Here is a 10,777-nt window from a genome sequence, read left to right as displayed (position 1 = left end):
GTATGATGTTCATTACTTTGGGATGGATTGTTATTGCTACAGCACTATTTCTGCTGCGTCCTGCAAGTCTTCGGAACACATCTAGTATGAAGTCTGACCGGAGATCAGATTCGCCAGACACCCAGCCTCCAGCTCCTACTCAGTAAGACTGTAATTATCAAGAAATTTTAAGACGTACTATAAGGAGTGATCTGTTACTGGAAATGATATTCGTTATGCATTTTGGACATTAAATGTGATTCTGTAACTAAATTTTGACATGTTTTAAGGACTGCCTTCTTCGAAGGGTCTGATGTTAGTGTACTTCTTCCGGTTATATCAAGGTTATTGCTATTAACTATTAAGTGGTGATGGTTTCCAAAAACTTTTCTTTGTTTTCTTCTTAATTTTGTTTGTTTATTAGCAAAATCATTTAAAGAGTTTTCATAAACTGTTTAATTTATTAGAAAGGAATAGTCTCTTGATATATTTATATTTTTAGCAATTCAGCATATATACATACACACCCTGCTCTCTCTCTCTCTATTTATATTTACAAAAATGTAGTCAAAGTAAATATGACAGGTTACAATGGTAGAAGAGAAAACCAGAAACACCAACAGTAGCTAACTTTAAACATCATTCATACACACCTTCAAACTAACAGATTATAGCTAAATGCCTTTGTTATATATATATATATATATATTTGATACAAATTCTTGTGTTTATTACATTCTCCATATCAATGATAAAACTTTACTTTATGGTATTCTTCTGTAATAAATTTTCCTTAGATCTTCCAAGAATGTCTCACATAATTGATATTGAGTGCTTGGTTTGGAAAGAATCGTACAACATTTCAAACGGTAGCAAACAATTTACTTTCCAGAATGTTTTATCATTTAAAAATGCTACAAAATTAAATTCTTATTTTAGTACATTTCTTTGAAACATACTAGATTCTCAGTATTTCTCTAACTGAAAACTGATACACTTCCACATTTGAAAAGGAGATAAATATTTCCTCACTATTTTCATTTTATTATTGCACATATATTGAAGTCTCACATACATTTCAACGCTGTGACCTATGCAGGATTATGTTTCCTTCGCGAGAGCAAGATACTCATAAGGCGAGTGAGAATTTCACAGACAAATATGCTCCTATATATTTCTTTACTACCCATAAGGGGCTAAACACAGAGACGACAATCAAGGACAGACAAACGGATTAAGTCGATTATATCGAACCCACTGCGTAACTGGTACTTATTTAACCGACCCCCGAAAGGATGAAAGGCAAAGTCGACCACGGCGGAATTTGAACTCAGAACGTAACGGCAGACGAAATACCTGTTTCTTTACTACCCACAAGGGGCTAAACACAGAGAGGGACAAACAAGGATAGACAAACGGATTAAGTCGATTATATCGACCCCCGTGCGTAACTGATACTTATTTAATCGACCCCGAAATGATGAAAGGCAAAGTCGACTGCGGCGGAATTTGAACTCAGAACGTAGCGGCAGACGAATTACCGCTAAACATTTCGCCCAGCATGCTAACGTTTCTGCCAGCTCGCCGCCATATGCTCCTATCTTTAGTCTCAAGTGCTGAATCAGGGCGGCGTAAGCATATCCAGACTGGGCCTTCAAATTATATACCCAGTCCTCCGAAGGTTTCTACACAATTTCCATCTAACCAGTTTAGTTCATAATAAATGTTTCGTCAAGAGTTGATAATAAATGTGTTTGTGCTAACTGTTCCGTAGTTGAATCGAATCCATCACGAAATTCTTAACTATTTGATCTTCCATGCGTTTAGTTTACTAATATATTAAATTAATATCTATCTTGGCCATTCTTTTATATTTTTGATATATATACTTTTTTACTACCCAAAAGGGGCTAATCATAGAGGGGACAAACAAAGACAGACATAGGTATTAAGTCGATTACATCGACCACAGTGAGTAACTGGTACTTAATTTATCGACCCCGAAAGGATGAAAGGCAAAGTCGACCTCGGCGGAATTAGAACCCAGGACTTAACGGCTGACAAAATACGGCTACGCATTCCACCCGGCGTGCTAACGGTTCTGCCAACTCGCCGCCTTTATTTTTGATATATATGACATTAAATATTATATTCTAGAACACTTACAGCGGTGTAAATAATATCTAATGGATTGAATCATAAATTATACGTGCTTTTCATTTGCCATCACAGTATGAAATGTTACTCCTTTATCCTGGGAAGACGCATATTTTATATTCCTAAATGACATCTTGTTTTTCTTTTGTGTTTTTATAAAAGCAGCACCTTCTAACACCTCTGTGAGTTATAATTTTTTAATTGATAACTTGGGGAAACCAATCCCAAAATGTATTTTAATAATGTTGAATGTCAGAAATAACATTTGGAGTTGTGAACAACGCGCGTAAAGTAACACAATATTTTTTTTTCTTTGTGCCCGAAGCATTTAAAATTATTCTTATATATATGTAGTGGTTAAGTGTGTATACGTATGTGTTAAGGTTAACAAATGCGACAGGCTTGTGGATGCCTTTGAAGTAAACAAATAAATGATATTGATCCATAGTCAAAATAATTTATTTACTCTACTCTCTTTCGGAGATGATAAAATGATATACAATCCGTTCCCTCATCCTTGCTAACATTGTCTGAATGTTAGAAAGAATGGTAATTGCTACTCCAGCCTATATATCTCTCTCTATATAAACGGCAGTTTGTCTGTGCGTGTTTCTGTGTGTCTGTTTGCTTGTACCCTCACTCTGACCACGGCTTTCAACCGATTCTGATGAAACTTGACACACACATAGCCCAATGTCATAATTCAAAACTAACGCAGCGAAAATTTTGAAAAGTTCCCCCAGTTCTGAAAAAAAATCGATAAATTCGACATGGGGTCGAGAATCAGGAACACAAACCACAAACTGTGTAGGGGACGCAACTCCACCTTTTTTAACTATCAAAAAAAAATTTACCATCATTTTTTTCCATTTTTTTGCTATTTTTTGGCTATAACTCTCTAAAAATGCTTTATAGTTATTTCCCTTACAAACCTGAGCAACGCCGGGCGATACTGCTAGTATGTCTATACATGTATATGGGAGTTTCCATGCACAAGTCTCTCCGTCTAGCATGTATGTAGCAATGGTGTTTCTCCTTAAGTATATGTGTCACAATGTGTATATCTCAGTGTGTTTGAATGTTTTTGAATATTTATATGTGTGCATGTGTATGTTTAGATTAATTCATTCATACATGCTTTCGTTTATTCATAGATACATACATTCATACATACATACATACATACATACATCAATACATTCATGAACGCAAATACGTTCTTACAAAGCTGCATATATATATATATATATATATATATATATATATATATGTATATGTATGTATGTATGTATACATGCACACACATATTTATATGTGAAATATATCACTACTCGTTCCTATTGTATGGCTTTCATCTTACGCAAAATAGACAATGACGGGCAGTACAACATTCACTTACTCCAGATAAGTATCGCCATGTCCGTTTAACAAATCATATTTTCCACCACATAAGGTCGAATGTCAAAGCAATTGAATCACTCCTATTTTAGAAATAACCGTTCGGTCCTATGTATCGTTAAATATGACGCAATTAGTTTCCTGTTGTAATCTATGAACAAATATAGAAAATAAAATTTCCTTTATTCTTGTAAAATATTACCACTTAAATGCTTAATGTGCACATGATATTATTCCACTCTAAAATTTAAACAGGTATACATACAACCTTTCAAGGCGTATTAAAACATTCCCATTAAATATGATATTTATAGCATCGCATTTTCATCTTAATTGTTGTCCAATAAGTAATCTCATAAACTGCAAATTTAATTTTAAGACTACACAGCTAAAACTTGCTTCATTCCTTTCACTCTCTCTCTCTCTCTGCTTTCTCTCGCTCTCGCTCTGTATATGAATATATATAATGGTTAAGTCGGATACAAAGCCCTAGCGGGTACCGTACTTGTTGTGGTTGTTTAACAAGCCTGGCTAAACTCCTTGAATGCAGATAAACTCCAGTTAGTAAAATTTACTACACTCAGTTTATCATGACATCGCTAAATCTAGATCTCCTCATAATGACTGCATAGCGTCGGTAGGGAAGTAATCTCTGTTCTCCTGATAGTTACTAATATATATATATATGTGTGTGTGTGTATGTGTGTGTGTGTGTGTATATATATATATATATATATATATCATATATAGTATATATATATGTGTATATATATATATTTATATATATATGTATATATTACTTATATACATATATTATATATATATATATATATATATTATATATTATATATATATTATAGAATATATATATATCTATTATATATTATATATATATATGATATATTATATATGTATGTATAAGGGCGAAAAGGAACACACGAGTTGATATATATGAAAAAACAAGTCAAAATAGAAAATGCTAAAATAATTTTATAAAGAACATTTCAGTACCGGTTTCGGTCATTTTGAGACCTTTTCAACTGTAACGATTAAATAATTAAATTTAGAAAAATTAAAAGAAAAGTTTTTTTAAAGGAATATTTGTATAGTGTTCAAATATAAGTGGCATTCTGCCTTTCTCTGTCTCCCTTGTTTGCACTTGTGTGCTCGAGGCCGTTGTGAATTCGTGGTAGGGTAGACGAAGAAGAAGGTTGACGAGGAGAGGGGGTGGAAAAATTTGGGAGTGCCTTGATGGTCGTATTTTTGAATGGTCAGTGGCGGCTAGCAGTTGCAGTTCAATTAAGGAGAATATTTCTATTGAAAGGTTTGTTTATGGAATTTGCGTAGGTGTTATACTAAAAAGCATTAGTGATAAAGTTAAGAGGTAGAAGGTGGAGAAGAAGAAGAAGAAGAAGAAGATGGCGATGATGATGATGATGATGAAGAAGGAGAACGAGAAGAAGAAGATGATGATGATGGTGATGATGATGACGACGATGATGATGATAATGATGATGATGAAGTAGAAGAAGAGGAAGAAGAAGAAAAAAGAGAAGGGAGAATATGAATGGGTGAAAGTAGTGAGGTGTTGTATGACATGAAGTTGGCACGTTATGGATTATAGCTGTGATTGGGGCTGATTTGTAATGGATTCTTTGGAATGTAATATTTGTGTGTGTATTTATTTTATTCTAAAGTTGAGGTATATTAATCGTTTGTCGTAGACCCGTTAAGAAGTGGCCTGGATTTTGTAATAAAGAGGGTTTCTTTACTTATTCGTTGTCTCGAGGTTGTATCGTCCCTAAATTGGTAGAGGGAGAAAATCCTGAAGCCTGGTGTTTTGTTGTTGGCGCAAGTATCTATGTGTTGGCTGAAAGATTCCAAAGAATCCATTACAAATCAGCCCCAATCACAGCTATAATCCATAACTTGCCAACTTCAAGTCATACAACATCTCACAACTTTCACCCATTCATATTCTCCCTTCTCTTTTTTCTTCTTCTTCCTCTTCTTCTTCATCATCATCATTATCATCATCATCGTCGTCATCATCACCATCATCATCATCTTCTTCTTTCGTTCTCCTTCATCATCATCATCATCATCATCATCATCATCAACATCGTCATCTTCTTCTTCTTCTTCTTCTTCTTCTTCTTCTTCTTCTTCTTCTCCACCTTCTACCTCTTAACTTTATCACTAATGCTTTTTAGTATAACACCTACGCAAATTCCATAAACAAACCTTTCAATAGAAATATTCTCCTGAATTGAACTGCAACTGCTAGCCGCCACTGACCATTCAAAATACGACCATCAAGGCACTCCCAAATTTTTCCACCCCCTCTCCTCATCAACCTTCTTCTTCTTCTACCCTACCAAGAATTTACAACGGCCTCGAGCACACAAGTGCAAACAAGGGAGACAGAGAAAGGCAGAATGCCACTTATATTTAAACACTATACAAATATTCCTTTAAAAAAACTTTTCTTTTAATTTTTCTAAATTTAAATATTTAATCGTTACAGTTAAAGAGGTCTCAAAATGTCCGAAACCGGTACTGAAATGTTCTTTATAAAATTATTTTAGCATTTTCTATTTTGACTTGTTTTTTCATATATATATATATATATATATATACATATATCATATGTATAACAATAATATTATATATATATATATATATATATATCATTCAAGTCGCTTATTACACCACGAAGGATACTTAATTATCATTTTGTTTCTTTAGAAACTTAGACACTATTTTGTTCTCTACAAACTGTTCCGGACTTCCAGAAGTCTAGATTGGTAATGCGTCTTTCAATTGGATGCTCATTCATTAATTTCTGTATATGTAAAATATATTATATACATTAGCATGCTAAACATTTTTATCTATACCACGTACTTTCATGATATTTTTCTTGTGATAACATCATAAAATTAGGTTCTCTTTGTTCAATAACGCTTCTGAAAGTAACCATTTATATTAAAAGTACTTCAGACTTCTGATATATCCCTCTAATTTTAGTACAAGTTTCGCAGTTTGGTTGTGGGGAATGGCGTCAATTACATCGACCCCAGTAGTGAAATTATGCATATTTTATCGCGCCCTGAATGAATGAAAGACAAAGTCAATAATGGTGGCATTTGAACGCAGACTATAGTACTAATTATCACTTTGCCTAGCTGGAGGTTATATCACCCGAAACATTGTGTTAACAACAAACAAGATGAGGACAAATATCTGTCGAATGTAAATAATGTACGTAATTCCTCATCTCGTAAATATAGAACTGTACTGCATCTTTAGTTATTATATTCTTTCATTCATTCGATTATGTCATTTCGCTGTTTTCAAGATCTTTACTATATAATCCTCTAATAGTACTACCAGGGTGTTTGAATACAATTTCTACATACACAGAAAATGGGAAGTTAATTCTTTGTAACTATTCAAAATGCCGCGCTCTTGTTTTAACATGTTGCTCAAAGAATGGTGCGATCTGATGGCGCATAAGACAAACTTACTCTTAATGCTCATATAAAAAAGAAATTTCGTAATTTTTTTTGAAGCATTGGAAAGATAAAACAGTGGAAATTTTAGAAGTATGATCATTACTTTCATAAACAATTCTTTATTGACATCCTCCATTCCTTTTCTATATCTCAGTGAAAACAAAATAAATGAATAAATAAAACAAATCATTTGTACGAAAATTACAGGTTAAGTGTTATAGATAAATATAAAGATAATAAACAAAATTCTAAAATTTATTGCTTTAAAATATTAATTTTATGAAGCACAGACAAAACATGAAAATACGAAACAAATAAAATGATAAGACGTGCGATGTTAAAAAATACCTGACTGCAAACAACTGCTTTGGTGAAATTAATAATTTATTTGCTCTCACCTATTTTATGCGCTTGTTGATATCTTGGTGTTTCATTTTTTTTTTTTGCTAGATATTATGGCCACGTTTGAAGTTTGTCTGTGTTTGATATCATATTGTAACAATTCATGTATCCGCTGCAGTCATTGTAGCATCTCTTACACTGATAGCATTTATTTATACTGGATATAAAGTCATATTGTTGTAGTTAAGAATGGTCATTTTGCCAGATTAGCAAATAAAAATACACGCACTATATATTTGGTGTTACTTTGCTTCAGCGTTATTCATTTTTTACATTAATCTTAAACTTATTACATTATAATCTTTTTACATTAATCTTAATACGATTAAGATTAATGTAAAAAGTGAATAACGCTGAAGCAAAGTAACACCAAATATATAGTGCGTGTGTTTTTATTGGCTAAACTGGCAAAATGACCATCCCTAAATACAGCAATATCTGTTTCAACACACGATTTCACACCAAAAATCTTGCAAAACAAATATATAAACGTAATAAGGATATAAATTCGAATATTAAAGGGAAATAATTCAAATCTCTGAGGCTACCACAAGTAATGCTATATACCGATAAATACTCGTTTCACTGAGGAATGATTCAATTGCCTTTTGTGATAGAGTGACAATGTAGGTTTTGCAGTTTTAATTACGGTGGTTACTACAGATATTACCACAGGAAATACTTCTATTAAGAAAACTATTACTAAGGCTACTGCAACTACTACGAATACTTCTACTATTCCTGTCACAGCCCCTTCTCCCTGCTGTTTCGACGTTGTAGTTATGATCTGGGAACTTCACATTTTATTATTCATAATAGGCACAGGAGTGGCTGTGTGGTAAGTAGCTTGCTAACAAACCACATGTTTCCGGGTTCATTCCCACTGCGTGGCACCTTGGGCAAGTGTCTTCTACTATAATCTCCGGCCGACCAAAGCCTTGTGAGTGGATTTGGTAGACGGAAACTGAAAGAAGCCCGTCGTATATATGTATATATATATATGTCTGTGTGTGTGTGTGTGTTTGTGTGTTTGTGTTTGTCCCCCTAACATCGCTTGACAACCGAGACTGGTGTGTTTACGTCCCCGTAAGTTAGCGGTTCGGCAAAAGGGGTCTGATAGAATAAGTTCTAGGCTTGCAAAGAATAAGTCCTGGGATCGATTTGCTCGACTAAAGCGGTGCTCCAGCATGCCCTCAGTCAAATGACTGAATCAAGTAAAAGAGTAAAGAAGCTGATTCTGCGCGACTATACTGTGTCGTAACCTCCCACTAGTACAGAGATGAAAGTAAATGAGCAAAAGAAGGCAACTACAATTCTTGATCATATATTCAAACCGAATGCCAAAACAGACAACCTAGAATAGGTGTCGTGTGATTACAACATCAATGAAAAACCTACACAGAAGATGGAATGGAAGAAAATAAGAACACCTGTGGCGTATATAAACTGACCAGCGAGTAGGTTTCCATTTGCAGTTGGAGTGGTCCAGTGACCAGGACACGGACAGTGCGGTGAACATTTGAAAACCGGGAAGTCCATGACTTGGTGAAGTTAAACGTTTGGTTTTGAATTGCTAATACGAGTCTTCTATACTGTACATGTTTTAATTTCAACACGCGATCTCATATCAAATTATTTTAGAGGCAATTACAACTCCATAAGCAACCCTACAGAACAAAAATGAAATGAAATGTTGAAGCTCTATTATTGTCCACGAAATAAGCTACGACATATTTTCTTAGCGGCAAACATGTACGAATACATACACAAAATTGAATCCCTCCATAGATACACACACGCATACAAACACATATAAACATACCTGCCTGTGTAGTCACGTCTGCTTATCCATCATCATTTTTCTGATGCATAGTATACATATATTTCCTGCATTTATGTATTTGCACACCTATATACCCACACAACTGTACGTAATCATTTATTAATGTTTGTGCGTTATAGCCTTCGCTATTCGATACGTGGTGTGGACGTAATAGATCTAGACATTTTCTTTTCCTTTTTAAAAAGCAAGCAACAAAATCAGAAGTTCCCTGTCTCTGTTGGAAGCAATTCAGTAAATAAAAATTCTGTCACAAAAAAAGAAAAGTTAATGCAGGATTTCGATGAGTCGTATACAAATATTTTTCATCTGCTGAGTGTTATATTTCCGGGCAGCGACATGATACCTTCTAGGTAATGTTAAAATAATGACAGCTGAACCAATCACTTTCTTACATAGATACATGCAAGCAAACATACATACATACATACATACACACACATACATGCATACATACATGCATGCATACATACATACATACATACATACATACATACGACATACATACATACATACATACATACATACACACACACATACAAACACATTTAATACATTAAGGGCTAAGTATATTTCAGGGTTTCAACTCATCAGTATTTCATGTAGGTACTTGGTAATCGTAGTGTTTCAATGACCGAAAGGATATTAGTTATACTTGCATTAATTTATCATTATTTATAATCCAAAGTGTTTCTTTCCAAAGGGTATGGTGTAACCATCACAGTGTGAATAATAATTATTTTGAGTTGAATATTAGAGGAATCAACTCAATACTACTTAACGCCTCCGTCAATAGAATTCATTTATTTATTATATGATACACATTTACGCAATTATATGTAACGTATTTAACACATAATGTCCTGAGTTGTGTCCCTGAACAACTTTATTTCACATTACTCCAATCAAATCTGCTGCCAAAACTGAGCAATAACTGTAATTCAAACGACCATCCTTGTCACATTTGGTGTCACACTATATATTACTAAGAACTAAATTGAGGATACGCGGGTCTGTGGATTACTGAGCCACTTGCACGTTAATTTCACGAGTAGGCTGTTCCCTTGATCGGATCAATTGGAACACAGTTCGTTCTAACCGTTCCAGTGTATGCGGATATATGTGTTGAATGCGTATGTGTGTGCATCTATGTGTGCACTTGTTTGTAGCAAGATTGCTTCCTATTCATTAAGTAACGGTGGTTGTACACTGTCTAACAAATGCTGTGCAAAAATGTTAAATAAAATGTCACATTTCATTAAACATATACAGGGTCATACACGACCCGTATTAGACTCATATTATTGTTGAACAGGAAATCTAACTACAGTCCATCCCCAATACTTACATAGACTTAGCTGCCATTCTGGGCCTTACGAATACCAAAAGCTATATATCATATATATATATATATATATATATATTATATATATATATATTATATATATATATATATATATATATACATATATATATACATATA

At 33.8% G+C, this 10,777-nt stretch overlaps 1 protein-coding gene across 1 annotated transcript in view; it reads left to right on the top strand.

The window, feature by feature from the left end:
* LOC115212875 (small integral membrane protein 14-like) overlaps window positions 1-146 on the top strand; it is a 309-nt gene extending 163 nt beyond the window's left edge. Inside the window, exon 1 of the mRNA XM_029781666.1 lies at window positions 1-146. This exon is cut by the window's left edge and continues 163 nt beyond it. Within this exon, the coding sequence (XP_029637526.1) occupies window positions 1-146 (146 nt within the window).
* The last annotated feature ends 10,631 nt before the right edge of the window (window positions 147-10,777 follow it).

This window comes from Octopus sinensis, linkage group LG6 (genome assembly GCF_006345805.1).
Source record: "Octopus sinensis linkage group LG6, ASM634580v1, whole genome shotgun sequence".
Taxonomy (NCBI): Eukaryota; Metazoa; Mollusca; class Cephalopoda; order Octopoda; family Octopodidae; genus Octopus; species Octopus sinensis.
The sequence above is the reverse complement of the archived record's forward strand: the minus strand, read 5'-3'. Positions and strand labels throughout refer to the sequence as shown.